Genomic DNA, 19,192 nt, shown 5'->3' with positions numbered 1-19,192 from the left:
CAACTAATGGGAAACGACATAATTACAGGACTCGACCATATCAAGGACATCGGGTTCAAAAACTTAAGGGACTACTTCAATGGGACGGAACTCCTAAACTAACAACAACTTCCAGACACATAAAATTAGAGCGCACAACAGGCCTCTTCTGGCTTAAGTGTATGCCCTTTCTTTTTAAGGACATGTGGTGATCTTGAATCACCCCTCTTCTCAACCTAACCTAACCTAACCCTTCTAATAAGGTCATTAGATAAGATAAATGTTTCTTATAATACTTTAAGGTTTTAGGATAATTTTACATATATTTAAAGCTCCTTTCTTTAAGCCTCCTTTCAGTTGTAATCTGAAGTTTACAAAATTGTATTTTAAAAAGCATTTTCTCTACCTTTTCCTTTTTATCTTATTTTTCTGTAAATATTTAAACGTTTCCTTTTTTGATATCCACTTTAAAAGCATCACCACTTTATAATTCTTTCGCATCGTACTTCACCATGGCCTTTATGCCGCGCGGTCGTTGATCAAAAAGAATGCGCTATGGACAGATACCCCAATAATGAAAGTTTTTTTTTTATTAACACTTACCGTCTTTTATCGAATATCGTGGATTTGTCATGTCGACTCTTGTCTGATTCTTAATCCAATATATCACAGGTGTTGGATTACCGGTAGCCTTGCATTGCATTGTTGCTGTATGACCCACTTCAATGACTCGCAAACTTGGATGTTGTATGATGGAGGGGAAGCCAGATGGGGTTTTTTCAGCTAAAAGAAAGGACAGAAAAAAGAGAGAAATACATGAATAAAAACTGATTAAATATATTAAAAATTAAATGCGTTATAAAGGAAAAAATTGATGTTTTATAAAATACGAAAATGGATCGGAGATCCTTAAGTAGATATTATTAAATTCTTGGAGATTATTTTTATTTTTTTTTTGGATGAAAAATTTTTTGTTCGTAGAATGAAAAATATTATGAACCAATTCATATTTTATATTTTCATAGCCTACATTCAGGGGTAAATAAGTAATTTTATTTATTTAATATTACATTTCTTTAAGGCCATTTATTTCAATTAATTCCCAAACTTTTTAAATATTATGTATTATTAACTGAAGGAAATTTTGATGTATGTATTTATCAATAAATAAGGAAAATTATTTTTGATTTTATTTTTTAATCAATTAATGAAATCAATTTCCATTATAACCTCACTTAACCTAAATGCAGCAATTGCATTTCTCTCTCCCTCTCTCTCCCCCTCTCTCTAACCTATACCTTGAATAAAGCCTTTGAAAGATTGATATGACTTTTTGGAATCTACACATATATTGGACTTAATTTTTTTGATTTTTCTTTTTTACTTTCAGTTTACACACTCCTTGCCCTCACACAGGAACTCGCATACATATAAACCTAACTAGAAACAGGTTAAATCAATATTTATGCAAAATCTTTTGCATTGCAGGTTGTTCAGATTTTCTCTTTTTTTGTGCAATTCAATTGAATATGGAATTGAGAAAAAACATAAAAACCACAATAACAAAAACAATATATATGACAAAAAAAACGTAGAATCAAAATCATTTTCATTTAAGGTACTCAAGGCTTATTTACACATTTCAATTAAATCCTTTTACTGTACTTTGTTTTAATACTTTTATTTTGTTATTTCCGCATATTTCCATATGCATGGAGGTAGAATGCAATTTTTCATATTTTTCCTCTTTTGTGTTTTCTTTGTTTATTATTGTTATTATTATCATCATCATCGTCATAGCTGTCGTTGTTGTATTTACCCAATACACTTGTCTACATATTTACCATTATAACGAGTCCACGAATACAAAGACGACGATGATGATGGCCAACAATGGAAATGGCATTGGCATTTCTGACACTCTGTTGTCTATTTGGCGGAAATGCACAAATTTATACACACTGTGTATGTATGCACATACATATGTGTGTAACTATATACTCATATGCTTTTCCCAAGTGTTAAAATATTTTGATGGTATTTTCCGCCACCAGATTTTTGTTAGGTGGATTTGTGGGAGGATATGAGAGAGGGCAATACCACAACAAAGAATTTCGAAAACAAAAACTCTCGAATACCAAACAAGTTAGTAACGAACAGTGTTCACATACATAAATATTTATGTATTTAAGCTAACAACACAAATATGAAAAATAAAACAACCGCATGAAATCGAATGTGATCATGAAAAAAAAATAAAATAACAATGGACTGATGAATAAATGCATTAAAAGAGTTATTAAATAAGGGATATACAATTCATTTTTAAATGACGTCGGTTTTTTGGTTGTATTTTTTAAGCCTTCGTTTTTTAGTATTTTTCAAAGACGTAAAATTCTTAACTATTTTAAACTTTTTTTTAAAGTCTTTGATTTTTATTAATTTTTTAACGTGACTTTTTCAAAGACGTTTGGTGGACGTGAAAATTTAAATATTTGAAGGATTTCAAAGATTTATTTAAATTATTAAAATATTTTTCAAACACGTGGAATTTTTTTAAAATATTGTTTTCAAAAACTTTTTAAAGCATTTTTTCAAAGACATGGATTTTTTAAAACCCCCTGAACATGCAATTAAAAAATTGCGAAATATTGGTAAACTATGAAACAATAAAAATAACCAACAATGACCGCAAGCTCAATAAAGGTTTTTTAATATATTTTATAGACGTAAATTTTTGAAATATTTTTCACACATGTGGAGTTTATAAAAATATTAAAAAAATAATTTTTTAAAAATATTTTTGAAATATTTTTTCAAACAACGAATTTATTATCCCAATAAAAATGCCACACATATTCTAATATTTCTATATAGGTATATTTAATTTTCTAATGTGTTTTTAAAAAATATATATATTTTTTAAATATGGATTTAAAAAAGAGTTTTTCTTAAAATATCTATTTATTCATTTAGTTAATTAAATAAATAAATAATTATTTTAAGAAAAAATATTTTTTAAATCCATATTTAAAAAAAATTTAAATACACATTAAAAAATTATAAATAAATAAATATATGTAAATAAATAAATAAATAAATATGAATAAATAAATAAATAAATAAATAAATAAATAAATAAATAAATAAATAAATAAATAAATAAATACATAAATAAATAAATAAATAAATAAATAAATAAATAAATAAATAAATAAATAAATAAATAAATAAATAAATAAATAAATAAATAAATAAATAAATAAATAAATAAATAAATAAATAAATAAATAAATAAATAAATAAATAAATAAATAAATAAATAAATAAATAAATAAATAAATAAATAAATAAATAAATAAATAAATAAATAAATAAATAAATAAATAAATAAATAAATAAATAAATAAATAAATAAATAAATAAATAAATAAATAAATAAATAAATAAATAAATAAATAAATAAATAAATAAATAAATAAATAAATAAATAAATAAATAAATAATGGATAAATAAATAAATGGATAAATAAATAAATAAATAAGTAAATAAGTAAATAAATAAATAAATACATAAATAAGTAAATAAATAAATAAATAAATAAATAAATAAATAAATAAATAAATAAATAAATAAATAAATAAATAAATAAATAAATAAATAAATAAATAAATAAATAAATAAATAAATAAATAAATAAATAAATAAATAAATAAATAAATAAATAAATAAATAAATAAATAAATAAATAAATAAATAAATAAATAAATAAATAAATAAATAAATAAATAAATAAATAAATAAATAAATAAATAAATAAATAAATAAATAAATAAATAAATAAATAAATAAATAAATAAATAAATAAATAAATAAATAAATAAATAAATAAATAAATAAATAAATAAATAAATAAATAAATAAATAAATAAATAAATAAATAAATAAATAAATAAATAAATAAATAAATAAATAAATAAATAAATAAATAAATAAATAAATAAATAAATAAATAAATAAATAAATAAATAAATAAATAAATAAATAAATAAACAAACAAATATGTGGATTTTTTTTTCCATGATTTCCCAGAATATATTTTCTGTTTATTTTTATGAACTTTATTGAAACCGTTTATAATACCAGTTGGTATATTAAGCCTTTTCTCTATGCGGATTTTCATGCATATGCATTATAAACTTATTTTGGTCGGCGCAGCAAAGTGAGTGACTGTGGATCTGTGTCTGCGTGTGTGTTTTTGAGTGTGGGTGTATGGACAATATTTATAATAAAACGTGTCTGGTGTGAAATTAAAATAATGTCAACCAAAAATGTATGCTGTTGCAGACACACGCCCACACACAAATACTCACTCACTTATACCACTAACAAACGAAAAAAATAAAAAAAACATTAAAAGAAGAATATTTTTATTTGGATTTCCTGAATTGTTGTTGAATCAACCGCGTTTTTTTTGCGACAAAAGCTTCTGCTCTAGACCGGGCAGCAAATATTCCCGTGGTTACACAGCTACTTACACAGTTGGAATGAATAAAAAAACAATATGGAAAATCAAACATCGTGATACTGAATTTGGCTTCTTAAAATACTGAAAACATACCCCTCACATGGCGGTGCACAGTAGTTTTCATTTGTTTAAGTGGTGTATGAAGGCATATGTCATGATCTTTTGTATTGTCAAATTTGATATGGTTACTGATAATGCAACGCATGCTATAGCAACCCATGAAGTCCATTAGATGTTGTGCGGCACTTGACATGCTCTTTCTAACAACAACAAAAACATCTAATAATTCCACTTTTATCAGTTGTTTGCTGATGTGTTATCTAACCGGCTTGTCTTGGTTTAACAAACCAATACAAATGTCAACGACCTTGCTTGTACTAACAATTATTTTTTTTTAATATTTTCTTCCTAAAAAGCTTTATCAAGATTAAACAACCAGAAAATAAATTTAATAAAAAAAACTTCGAATTGTTTTCATTTTCAAGAGAAATTTGTAAACAATACCATCAGCAATATTTCAATAAATACCAAAATCAATTAACACCACAAATACCAGCATTTTTTCTATTCTCAGAGTAATACTTTTTTCAACTGAAATAAATTGAAATAAATCTGTAAAATACCTGCAAGTGCTACTTCATCTGTCTATTATGAGACAAAAAAAAAAAAAAGACATACTGTAAATAAAATTCCAAGTAAACATCTTTGTCAACTTTTACAAATTCAATACTAAGTGAAAAACAATATTGAAAGTATTGCCTGCAGGATATGCATATTTAAGAATGAATAAAAAATAAGCAAGAAGCCTGAGATTGAGATGAAGAGAGAAATATGAGAATATGGAAACTGGAAAAGTAATCTATTATCAATACAAAGAAATATATGTATATGAAAGCTCTGCAAAAGCAACTAGTTCTGTTACAGGCAGGTTGGGAGGAAGATTTTTGGGAAAGTGAAAACTGTAAAATCTAATCCCAATATTTAATGATACATCAGAAGGGGGCGCACAAATTATCTAAAACATTCTTTCTACGCACACAATTCAATTAATTGAAATGGCAATTTTTATAGACATTTTTGAAAAATTTACAAGCAAAAAATAGTTCTTTATTAAAACCATTTTTATAAAAACTTGAAATGTCTCAAATATTTTTTTTTCTAACAAAAAACCAAGATTTTTAGAGACATTTTTCCAAATAGCGTGGATATTTAAATAGTTTGTTTTATTAAAAATTAAATCTTGATTATATTTAGTAAATATTTTTAGGCGTGGATTGTTTAAAAATAAGTTTCTTCAAAAAGGAGATTTTTGTCAAAAGTGGATTTAAAAAATAGTATTTGTTTAAAAGCGTGGTTTTTCATTTTTTTAATACTTTTGTAATATTTTTTCTTAAAAACTGTTTTGCTATGAGTTTTTGATTAGTTATGGATTGTTTAAAGTTGTTTGGTTTTAAAAATTCTCGTTTTTCAGATTTAAAAAATATCTTTAAGAACAAAATCTGTATTGAAAATATTTTTGCGTTAAAGGAGATGGATTAAAAATAAAATATTTTTTCATCAAAGAACTAGGATTGAGAAAATTTATATGTTCACCAAAGAACGTTGATTAAAAAAAAATATTTTTTCATCGAAGAACGTGGATTTTTCAAGAAATATTTCTTTAAAAATGTTGATTTTTAATAAATAGTAAAACATTGCTTATTTATATTTTTCAAGTTTTCAATTAAAAAAATTAAAAATTTTTCAGAAATATTTTTTAAGTCGTATTTTTTAATGATTTTCCATTCGAAAACGTGGATTAAAAAACATTTTTATTTTGGATTTTTTTAAAAAATATTTTTTGATTTTTTAAAATAGTCTGGCTTAATCCCATTGTTGTTGTTTTAATATTTAAAACAACTAATTTATTAGTGGAGAAGGTTTGTCATTGTTCGCCAAGGGGTAAGGCAGGGAAGACTAGTTTCGATCCTCGCCATAGGATCTCGTCAGTTCCCTTGTTTTTTGTTTGTGGATATTCTCCACCGAAGTTATTATTCAATAACTTCTTCAACAAAAAACGAGGCGAGGATCGAAACTAGTCTTCCCTTCCTTACTCCTTGGCGAACAATGCCAAACCTTCTCCACTAATAAATTAGTTGTTTTAAATATTAAAACAACAACAATGGGATTAAGCCAGACTATTTTGAAAAATTAAAATTGTAACAGCTATCCCAATAAAAAACGCCACCAATGTTCCAAAATATTTTTTGTTTTTTTTTTAAAGTGTGGATTTTTAAAAAAATTTCTTTAAAAATGTGGATTTAAAAAAAATCGAAATACTTATTTTAACGTTAGGATTTTTGAACTTTTTAAAAATAATTTCTGTTGAAGTCGTGCTATTTAATGAATTTTCATACAAATTTTGGTTTTTAATAATTTTTTTTTTTTTTTATTTTGGATTTTTTAATAAAATTCTTAAAAAGGGCAGTTTTTTTAACAACATTTTTTTATAAAACCTGAACTAAGAAATAGTTATTCTTTTAAAACGTGGATTTTTTAAGAAAATAATATGTTTTCAATGACGATGATTTTTTAAATTTTGTTCCCTTAATATACCTCAACTTTTTAAAAAATACATTTTACTTTAAGAACGTGGATTAAAAAAAATTCATTGAATTAAAAATATTTAAAAACGTGGATTTTTTAATTTTTTTGTTTTAAATACGTGAATTAAAAAAATTCTGTAAACCACATATTTAAAAAAATATTTTTCGTTTTAAATACGTGAATTAAAAGAAATCACTTAAACCGTAGATTTAAAAAAAAATGTACATTTTAGGTCAAAATAGCTCAACTCGAAAGAGAATTAATTCAAATATCACTCTAAAAATGACCTTCGCCTTATTAGGCAAAACAAGAAAAAAAAATTATTTCAGCATGAGCCAGGCTGGGATTCGAACCTGGGACTCCAACAACCAAGTGACACGGTTGCAGGCGTCTTAGCATTCTAAACCACCATCAGCTTGTCAAAGATTCCGATGACAAATATTGATGATCAAAATCTTCTGATACAGAAGGACAAATAAAATAAAGGTGGAAAAAGCTGCCTTAGTATTTGTAATAAAGCATTGAAAAATAGGGTTACCAGCCAAGTCGGACTATAGGAAAGGTTTGGAATTGAATGACTAACATTAAAATAAAATAAAATAATTCGAATATACAAATTTCGAATGATTTGTGATATAAATGCTAGTTTCCAAGCTTAGCCTTTGTCCACCCACTAAAAAAACACCATTCAGTATGCCTGATGATCGGTCTAACCACCCGTGAAACGTAGCATAGTGGTTGAAGTGGATTTTTATAAAAACACGCGGTTTGTTTATTATTTATTTATAGCTGTAAAATTTTTTACTTGAAAAAATTTTATGTAAACAAATAAAAATATGTTTTATCCAAAAATAGTAGGGTTTTTTAAAAAAAATATTTTTTACTAAAAACTTAAGTTTTTCAAAGATTATTTTTAATAAACGTGGATTTTTTAAAATATTTTGTAATAAACGTGGATTTTTTAAAAATAATTTGTAATAAACGTGGATTTTTTAAAAATAATTTGTAATAAACGTTGATTTTTTAAAATATTTTTTAATAAACGTGAATTTTTTTAAAATATTTTTTAATAAACGTGGATTTTTTTAAAATATTTTGTAATAAACGTGGATTTTTTAAAAAATGTTTGTGAATAATCCAGGATTTTTTTAAAAATATGTTTTATTAAAAAATTTATTTTATTAAATTATTCTTTAAGAAATTGTGTCTTCTAAAAAATAATTTGTATAAAAAATTTAAAAAAACGTGGATTTAAAAAAAAAAAATATTTTTTTAAAAAACATGGATTTTTTAAAATTATTTTCGGTAAAAATGTGGATTTTAAAAAAAGTGTTTTTAAATAAAAGACTTTATATAATATTTTATATAAAAACATATTTTATGAAATATTTTTTATTAAATAACGTTAATTGTTTTTGTTTTTGAATGTTTGTTTTAATTTTTTTTTATAAATTTGTCTATACAAAAAATTGTTGTATACAATTTGTTTATTAGAAAACGTGGGTTGTTTAACAATATTTTATATTTTATTAAAATATATTCTTTATAAAAAGTGGGCTTTATACAAATTTCTTTCTTCAAAAACATGGATTTTTTTTTAAAATATATATATATTAGTTTTTTAGTTTTTATTCAAACCCTGTTTTTTAGTTTTTATTCAAACCCTGTTATTTATTTATTTATTCATTTATTTATATATTTTTTTATTTATTTACTTATTTATTTACTTATTTATTTATTTATTTATTAATTAATTAATTAATTAATTAATTAATTAATTAATTAATTAATTAATTAATTAATTAATTAATTAATTAATTAATTTATTTATTTATTTATTTCTTTATTTATTTATTTATTTATTTATTTATTTATTTATTTATTTATTTATTTATTTATTTATTTATTTATTTATTTATTTATTTATTTATTTATTTATTTATTTATTTATTTATTTATTTATTTATTTATTTATTTATTTATTTATTTATTTATTTATTTATTTATTTATTTATTTATTTATTTATTTATTTATTTATTTATTTATTTATTTATTTATTTATTTATTTATTTATTTATTTATTTATTTATTTATTTATTTATTTATTTATTTATTTATTTATTTATTTATTTATTTATTTATTTATTTATTTATTTATTTATTTATTTATTTATTTATTTATTTATTTATTTATTTATTTATTTATTTATTTATTTATATATTTATTTATTTATTTATTTATTTATTTATTTATTTATTTATTTATTTATTTATTTATTTATTTATTTATTTATTTATTTATTTATTTATTTTTTCATTAAAAGTATTGATTTAAAAAATCATTACAAAACTAGAATTTGATTTAAATGCAAATATATATTATAAAATATGAAATGTATAATATTTTATGAACTATTTTTTATTAAAAAACTGGATTTTTTAAAAATATGTTTGTTTTAAAAGATTTTATATTAATTTGTTTATGTAAAAGATTTTTATGTCAAATTGGTTTATGAAAGAAAGTGGATTTTTTTGAAACAAATTCTTGAAAAATGTAGATTTTTTTTAAAAAATATATTTTTAAAACGAGGGTTTTTTTAAATATATTTATTAAAAAATATTTTTGTTTATTTTATTTTTAGTTTTTATTAAAAAGCGTGTTTAAAAAAATATATATTTTTAATTGTTGTAGAATTTAATATTTAATTTTATTCCAAAACGTAGATTTTTTAAAAAGTGGATTTTAAAAAATCCTTTAAATAAAATAAATAAAATTTTTTTTTTTAAACGTGGATTTTTAAAAAAATTTCTTTTGTTAAAGACCTTGTATTTATTTATGAATTTGTATAAACATGGATTAAAAATATGTACTTTCTTTAAAAAACTTGGATTTAAAAAATATTTTTTGTAATAAGCGGTCTTACATTTATTAATTTGGATAAACATGGATTTTCATTAAAAGTATTGGTTTAAAACAACCATTACAAAACATGGATTTGATTTAAAGGAAAATATAGAAATATTGGATTTAAAAAAAATTTTGTTTAAACGTGAATAATTTAAAGAATAAAAATTTTAAAAATATTTTTTTCCCGTACTTAAAAAAATATTATAGGCTCTTTTTAAAAAAATATTCTCAGTTTTTGAAGACTTGAAAATTATTCTTGAAATCGAAATAATTGTGCAGTGAAAGCCATTCAAGCTATAAGTGTCATGATTGAACATTATATAATGCCATACTTAAACTACCGCAAAATTGTTCCTGAAAAGCTGTCCTTAGTTATTTACAAACTATTTGATTGAATTGACATTGTCCTACTGTCGAACAGAATACACTTTACGTAAAATGGCTTGAGTAGGGTTCTACTTGGCAGGGATCGAATTGTTTAGAATACTTTGCCTGAGCCACTGAGCCGTTCTTGTCATACTTTAACCACAGCAATATTGTTTTTGAAGACTATTTGGTTGACTTGCTGCTGAGAAGGGTGCAGTTTGCGTAAAATTGCTTCAACAGGGCTCTAACAGGGTCATGATCGAACAGCATAGAGTATTTTGCTTGAACCACTGTTCTTCGTGAAAGGCTTGATAGACTTGACAACCTCTTGTTTTTGTGCAGAGAAAAGTTCATGCCTAATATCTTGTGCAGGGCTCTACACAAGTCATTCGAACACGGTATTGAAAAAAAAGGAAGAAAAATATCTTATTAAGCTTTAATGCAAATGGATAATGGCAGGCGGAATGCATGAGTGCCAAGTGAGTGTAAGAGAAATTTCTAAGAACTGTCAGTGTCGATAGAAATATTCCAAATAGGATAAATAAATCTATATTCCAGCTACTACTACTACAAGTATAATGATAATAAGAAAAAATAAATAGAATATTAGATTGTTAAAGAAAAGGCTCAAGAAGAAACATTATCTAAATATGGAATAGATAAAATTTAATCTGAAATCGTTTTATGATAGGAATAACAATAATTTATACCACAGGAATGATCATGAGATCATTGATGGTTGCAATCTAGTCTTCCAATCCACCACAAGACATCATATTTTTTTACGGTTACATGTGGGACGCATTTCAATTCCTCCTCTACGCTTGAAGGTATCCTATCGACGTTCTTTGAATGGAAGAATCGGTCTTCTATGGAGTGCTACTTTTGGTCCCTTCGAACTTTCATGAATAAAATACCAGGTATCGTTGTATTATCAATATTGATCTTCTATAGGATAAAATTGTTTATTTGGTATCTTCTATTGATACAAGACTTCCTATCCTGTTTCTATAATCTTCTATATTGAAATGTCTGGCTTCCCTTCCCCTGGAAATATAATAATATTGTTGTGCTTGTTATGTTCTTCCATTCCAGATAATCTTCTTTACATATCTCCTGCTAAATTCTACAACAGTGATGCTAAGTGCATATCTACGTATGAACTGTAGTGGCAATTTAATTTAATTTCAGTTTCTTGACTATCATTACAAGGAGAGAGAGAGCGAGAGAGCAAAAAAGTAAATGACGTCTTTTAACGTGTTCCAACCAGGATGGCGGGGACAATTGCAGCTGCAACAGAGACAGCTTTATGATTTCTGGTATGGCATGTGCCAGCTACATTGTGTGACTGGTTCCTTCTGTAGCCCACATTATTTTGCATTGCTCATTGTATGACTCTGCTGTCGCCGCCGCCGATGTTGTTCTCCATTTTTTCCGTTCGCCTTAACGAATGATAAAAATGGGCGGCGGCGGCGTTTGATTCTGTAAGCTGCTGTCTCGTATTTATCTCTTTTAGTATTTTGTTTAATTTTCCTAGAGATTCATGTTACTTGGCAATTTCTTCATTTTAGTTTATTTCTTTTTTTATTCTTCTTGAAAAGTAGAAGGCAGCAGAAGAAGTAGAAGGAAGTATTACAAATACTACACATTTTTAAGTAGTTTTTTCTTCTCCTTACTTTTAGAGCAGTTTAGCGTTTTGCAATTTTGAAAATGATGCAGCACCAGCAGAAGCTGGTAGCATCATAAGAAAAACATGCTTTATTAATATTTAAATATACTTCAAACGAAAGAAATATCTCTCTGTCAAAGAATGTTCATTTTATTGTTGTTGTAGTTCTAGTTGTAGGTTAGGATTTCAATGTTGTTTTTGTTAATACAAATAAAGATTTTTTTTTTGAGTTTTATGTTTATTGCCTGGTGCTGTTGGTAAAGTAGATATTTAGTTCGGTAGATAGCTAGAGCTGTGGGAAGGGATGGAATACCTATTACCATGAATGGTCTGTAGTAGCTTTTGGTATTAATTCTTAAACATTTTCTAAAAATCCACGATTTTTAATTCTTAAAAATTCCACGATTTTTTATTAAAACAAAATCCACGATTTTTAATTTTTTAAAAATCTATGATTTTTAATTTTTAAAAAATCCACGATTTTTAATTTTCTAAAAATCCACGATTTTTAATTTTTTAAAAATCCACGATTTTTAATTTTTTAAAAATCCACGATTTTTAATTTTTTAAAAATCCACGATTTTTAATTTTTTAAAAATCCACGATTTTTAATTTTTTAAAAATCGACGATTTTTAATTATTTAAAAATCCACGATTTTTAATTTTTTAAAACTCCACGATTTTTAATTTTCTAAAAATCCGCGATTTTTAATTTTTTAAAAATCCACGATTTTTAATTTTTTAAAAATCCACGATTTTTAATTTTTTAAAAATCCACGATTTTTAATTTTTTAAAAATCCACGATTTTTAATTTTTTAAAAATCCACGATTTTTAATTTTTTAAAAATCCACGATTTTTAATTTTTTAAAAATCCACGATTTTTAATTTTTTAAAAATCCACGATTTTTAATTTTTTTAAAATCTACGATTTTTAATTTTTTAAAAATCCACGATTTTTAATTTTTCAAAGATCCACGATTTTTAATTTTTTAAAAATCCACGATTTTTAATTTTTTAAAAATCCACGATTTTTAATTTTTTAAAAATCCACGATTTTTAATTTTTTAAAAATCCACGATTTTTATTTATTTAAAAATCCACGATTTTTATTTTTTTAAAAATCCACCATTTTTAATTTTTTAAAAATCCGAAATTTTTAATTTTTTTAAAAATCCACGATTTTTAATTTTTTAAAAATCCACGATATTTAATTTTTTAAAAATCCACGATTTTTAATTTTTTAAAAATCCACGATTTTTAATTTTTTAAAAATCCACGATTTTTAATTTTTTAAAAATCCACGATTTTTAATTTTTTAAAAATCCACGATTTTTAATTTTTTAAAAATCCACGATTTTTAATTTTTTAAAAATCCACGATTTTTAATTTTTTAAAAAAATTAAAAAATTATTCTTTAAAAAATTGTTAAAAAAATCCACGTTGATTGAACAAAAATTCTTTAAAAACCACGTTGATAAATATTCTTCTCTTCTCTAAAAATATTTTTAAAAAATCCGCGTTGATTGAAAAATATTTTTAAAAAATCCACGTTGATTGAAAAATATTTTTAAAAAATCCACGTTGATTGAAAAATATTCTTAAAAAATCCACGTTGATTGAAAAATATTTTTAAAAAATCCGCGTTGATTGAAAAATATTCTTAAAAAATCCACGTTGATTGAAAAATATTTTTAAAAAATCCACGTTGATTGAAAAATATTTTTAAAAAATCCGCGTTGATTGAAAAATATTTTTAAAAAATCCACGTTGATTGAAAAATATTTTTAAAAAATCCACGTTGATTGAAAAAATATTCTTTAAAAAATCTACGTTAATTGCATAAATATTCTTTAAAAAATCCACGTTGATTGAAAAAATATTCTTTAAAAATCCACGTTGATTGAAAAAATTTTCTTTAAAAAATACACATTGAAAAATATTCTTTAAAAAATCCACGTTGATTGAAAAATATTCTTTAAAAAATCCACGTTGACTGAAAAATATTCTTTAAAAAATCCACGTTGATTGAAAAATATTCTTTAAAAAATCCACGATGATTGAAAAATATTATTTTAAAAATACACATTGATTGAAAAATATTCTTTAAAAAATCACGTTGATTGAAAAATATTCTTTAAAAAATCCACGTTGATTGAAAAACATTCTTTAAAAAATCCACGTTGATTGAAAAATATTCTTTAAAAAATCCACGTTGATTGAAAAGTATTTATTTAAAAATATTTTTAAAAAACCCACGTTGATTGAAAAAAATGTAAAAAATCCACTTCGATTGAAAAATATTTTTAAAAAATTCACGTTGATTGAAAAATATATTTAAAAAATCCACGTCGATTGAAAAATATTTTCAAAAAATTCACGTTGATTGAAAAATATTTTTAAAAAATCCACGTCGATTGAACGATATTTATTTAAAAATATTTTTAAAAAATCCAAGTTGATTGAAAAATATTTTTAAAAAATCCAAGTTGATTGAAAAATATTTTTCAAAAAAAAATTCACGTTGATTGAAAAATATTTTAAAAAAATCCACGTTCATTTAAATTTTTTTTTAAGAAATCCATGTTGATAGAAGAAAATTTTTAAAACAAATCCACTTTGATTGAACAATATTTTTAAGAAACCTTCGTTTCTTAAAAAATCCAGATTAATTGAAAAAATGTTCTTTAAAAAATCAACATTAATTGAAAATTTGTTCTTTAAAAAATCCACATTGATTGAAAAAATATTCTTTAAAAAATCCACATTGATTGAAAAAAGATTTAAAAAAAACCCATGAGATTGACAAAAATATTCTTTTAAAAATCCACGTTTGTTGGTCTTGGAATAAATATATACATATGTTTCTGTATTCTTCTTGGTGTGCCATCCCAATTGTGAAGCTTTTTATGCGCCACGAAGTAGACTACAAAACTTCATAGTTTGGAATTTGAATGTAATTTTTATTTCATTATTTCTTTTTTTTCATTTGCATTTGTAGTTCATGTTAAGTTTTGCTGGGTTATGTACGGCATTTATAATTTAATTTCATTTCTTGTTTGCAGTTTTCTTTCTTGTTTTCTATGATTTCTTACCGCCACAATATAGACTAGAGATCCTATGCTGACTTGATGGGCTTCGGTGCAATTGTTGTTGGCTTGGCTGTAATATAAAACTTGCTTTTTCCGTTTACGTTTTAAATGTTGTGTTATACAAAATGTCTGTGTGTGAGTGCGGGTAACTGTGTGTATTTGTTTATTACATTCACAATACTCCAGAAGATTTGTGTGCATGTTTTTCTTTCAGTTTTTTTTTAAGTTAGGTTATATTTGATTTAAATCATATTGTTGCTGTATATATCATGACGTTTTTTATTTTTATTTTTTGTTACAAAAATCATTTTATTTTCTTATATTTTTACGAAGAGACTCTGTTGCTGATTTTTTTTTTCATTTTTCCCCCTTCCATGTTTTTTTTGCTCTTTGAATCCCAGTTGGTGGGTGTGGGATTTTGTTGGTGCTTTTTCTATCCCGTTTCCTGTATGAATTCAATTTAATGCTATAATAAATCATTGCAAATCCATTTGTATTGTCAGCACTGGCAAAGTGGAATGGAGCGCAATACAAACAGCACACACAAAATTGAAAAAAAAAAAACGAAACAAAAAAATTACAGAAAAATATCTGGGGCAAAAAACAGCATTCCCCAAACTCAAGTACAGGCAAAATGAACCTGTAGTCATCATCATCGTCGTCATGATTTCCCTCCAAAAAACAGACACACACACACACAAAGGAAAAAAACAATGTCATCATATCGTTAGATATGAATGTCACTGTTGCTGCCGTAGTATCAAAGCTGAAACCATTGATGTTTGCATGAAGAATGGCTCCAAAATCGGAAATGATTGGAAACACAGCAGCGTGGAACACAACAAACGACAATAACAACAACAACGAAATAGGTTACTATTTGTTATAGGTAGTATATGGATGGCTGTGCAACTTAACCATTGTGATTGTGTTTGTATTGGTTTTTCCTTTAACCAGGCGAACAGCAGAAACAATAACTACAGAAAAGCGGATGACATCTGGTTTTGAGTTTGTATCCTTCCCTAGCACCTTTTGTCTTCTTTATTCCATTATCAATTTCCGCAATAAAAAACGAAGTATTATTCTATGTGTTTATTTTTTAATCAATCTAAAGATTTGATGAACGATAACCTTAATCACACATACAACGATGAGTCACCTCACCCTCTCCCATACACACATAAAATAAAGACAAATTGGAAAATTTATTGATTTATAATCGTGGGAGAAAAAGTCAAATGTTTTGATCAACTTTTTATTTATTAAAAGATTATGGCGAATAGAGAAAAGGGTAGAAAGAAAGACAGGGAGAGCAAACATTTCAAACAAAATAAAAGTAGGTGTGGAAATTAAAACGTGGATTTTTAAAGAATTTTTTTCCAACCATCAACAGACCACAAAACGTAGATTTTTAAAGAATATTTTTTCCAACCATCAACAGACCACAAAACGTAGATATTTAAAGAATATTTTTTCACCCACCATTTGACCAATAAACGTGGATTTTTTAAAGAATATTTTTTCACCCACCATTAGACCAATAAACGTGGATTTTTTAAAGAATATTTTTTCACCCACCATTAGACCAATAAACGTGGATTTTTTAAAGAATATTTTTTCACCCACCATTAGACCAATAAACGTGGATTTTTTAAAGAATATTTTTTCACCCACCATTAGACCAATAAACGTGGATTTTTTAAAGAATATTTTTTCACCCACCATTAGACCAATAAACGTGGATTTTTTAAAGAATATTTTTTCACCCACCATTAGGCCAACAAAACGTGGATTTTTTAAAGAATATTTTTTCACCCACCATTAGGCCAACAAACGTGGATTTTTTAAAGAATATTTTTTCACCCACCATTAGGCCAACAAAACGTGGATTTTTTAAAGAATATTTTTTCACCCACCATTAGGCCAACAAAACGTGGATTTTTTAAAGAATATTTTTTCACCCACCATTAGGCCAACAAACGTGGATTTTTTAAAGAATATTTTTTCACCCACCATTAGGCCAACAAAACGTGGATTTTTTAAAGAATATTTTTTCACCCACCATTAGGCCAACAAAACGTGGATTTTTTAAAGAATATTTTTTCACCCACCATTAGGCCAACAAAACGTGGATTTTTTAAAGAATATTTTTTCACCCACCATTAGGCCAACAAAACGTGGATTTTTTAAAGAATATTTTTTCACCCACCATTAGGCCAACAAAACGTGGATTTTTTAAAGAATATTTTTTCACCCACCATTAGGCCAACAAAACGTGGATTTTTTAAAGAATATTTTTTCACCCACCATTAGGCCAACAAAACGTGGATTTTTTAAAGAATATTTTTTCACCCACCATTAGGCCAACAAAACGTGGATTTTTTAAAGAATATTTTTTCACCCACCATTAGGCCAACAAAACGTGGATTTTTTAAAGAATATTTTTTCACCCACCATTAGGCCAACAAAACGTGGATTTTTTAAAGAATATTTTTTCACCCACCATTAGGCCAACAAAACGTGGATTTTTTAAAGAATATTTTTTCACCCACCATTAGGCCAACAAAACGTGGATTTTTTAAAGAATATTTTTTCACCCACCATTAGGTGAACAAAACGTGGATTTTTTAAAGAATATTTTTTCACCCACCATTAGGCCAACAAAACGTGGATTTTTTAAAGAATATTTTTTCACCCACCATTAGGTGAACAAAACGTGGATTTTTTAAAGAATATTTTTTCACCCACCATTAGGTGAACAAAGCGTGGATTTTTTAAAGAATATTTTTTCACCCACCATTAGGTGAACAAAACGTGGATTTTTTAAAGAATATTTTTTCACCCACCATTAGGTGAACAAAACGTGGATTTTTTAAAGAACATTTTTTCACCCACCATTAGGTGAACAAAACGTGGATTTTTTAAAGAATATTTTTTCACCCACCATTAGTTGAACAAAACGTGGATTTTTTAAAGAATATTTTTTCACCCACCATTAGGTGAACAAAACGTGGATTTTTTAAAGAATATTTTTTTACCCACCATTAGGTGAACAAAACGTGGATTTTTTAAAGAATATTTTTTCACCCACTATTAGGTGAACAAAACGTGGATTTTTTAAAGAATATTTTTTTACCCACCATTAGGTGAACAAAACGTGGATTTTTTAAAGAATATTTTTCACCCACCATTAGGTGAACAAAACGTGGATTTTTTAAAGAATATTTATCACCCACCATTAGGTGAACAAAACGTGGATTTTTTAAAGAATATTTTTTCACCCACCATTAGGTGAACAAAACGTGGATTTTTTAAAGAATATTTTTTTCACCCACCATTAGGTGAACAAAACGTGGATTTTTTAAAGAATATTTTTTCACCCACCATTAGGTGAACAAAACGTGGATTTTTTAAAGAATATTTTTTTACCCACCATTAGGTGAACAAAACGTGGATTTTTTAAAGTATATTTTTATGTATGTACGTACAGCAGAAGCACAATTATTATTTTCAATTTTACCTGAACGACCTGAATTCTCCGGAATCTACTTACACCAGAAGCAGCAGCCCAAGCAAACCAGGAGTTCATCTTCATCTGTTCTTCATTCACATTTCACTAATACAAAATTCATGAAATTTGAAATTTAATCTAGCATTCAGCATTATTTGTAATAAGATAACATAAAATTATCGTAAAAAATATACAAGCCGAAGCTGAATGTTGAGTGCGGCGAAGGGAGTTGAAAATGAGATACAACAACATTAAGAAGTCATAGAACTCTCATGTATACCCTGTAAAACATGACCTCCTTCGAACAACGTATTTGAGATGAGTTCTTTTTTTCTGTCTTCATATTCACATCGTCATTATTACAGTTATCATTTTGCAATCATCGTTGCCGTCGTCGTCATCGTCATCGTTGTGAAGAGCTATGACAGTGTCCTCATTATCAACAGCAAATATTCTCATTGGGTTTTCTGTTCTGCTTTTTTCATATCAGTCTTCAGCCAGCCAGGCTGGTTGGCTGGCTGCTTGGTCCTGTTGGATACAAGGACAAGTGAT

At 25.0% G+C, this 19,192-nt stretch overlaps 1 protein-coding gene across 5 annotated transcripts in view; it reads right to left on the bottom strand.

Annotated features, from left to right (window-relative positions):
- Lar (tyrosine-protein phosphatase Lar) overlaps nucleotides 1-19,192 on the bottom strand; it is a 992,349-nt gene that overhangs the window by 228,205 nt on the left and 744,952 nt on the right. For all 5 annotated transcript variants that reach the window (XM_073967222.1, XM_073967225.1, XM_073967224.1 and 2 more), the window contains one exon: nucleotides 583-762. In XM_073967222.1, coding sequence (XP_073823323.1) covers nucleotides 583-762 — 180 coding nt within the window. The remainder of the gene's footprint in view (nucleotides 1-582; nucleotides 763-19,192) is intronic.

Source organism: Musca autumnalis, unplaced genomic scaffold (genome assembly GCF_047663935.1).
Source record: "Musca autumnalis isolate F117 unplaced genomic scaffold, ASM4766393v1 scaffold_2, whole genome shotgun sequence".
Taxonomy (NCBI): Eukaryota; Metazoa; Arthropoda; class Insecta; order Diptera; family Muscidae; genus Musca; species Musca autumnalis.
Note: the sequence above shows the minus strand (reverse complement) of the source record. Positions and strands in the feature narration are given on the sequence as shown.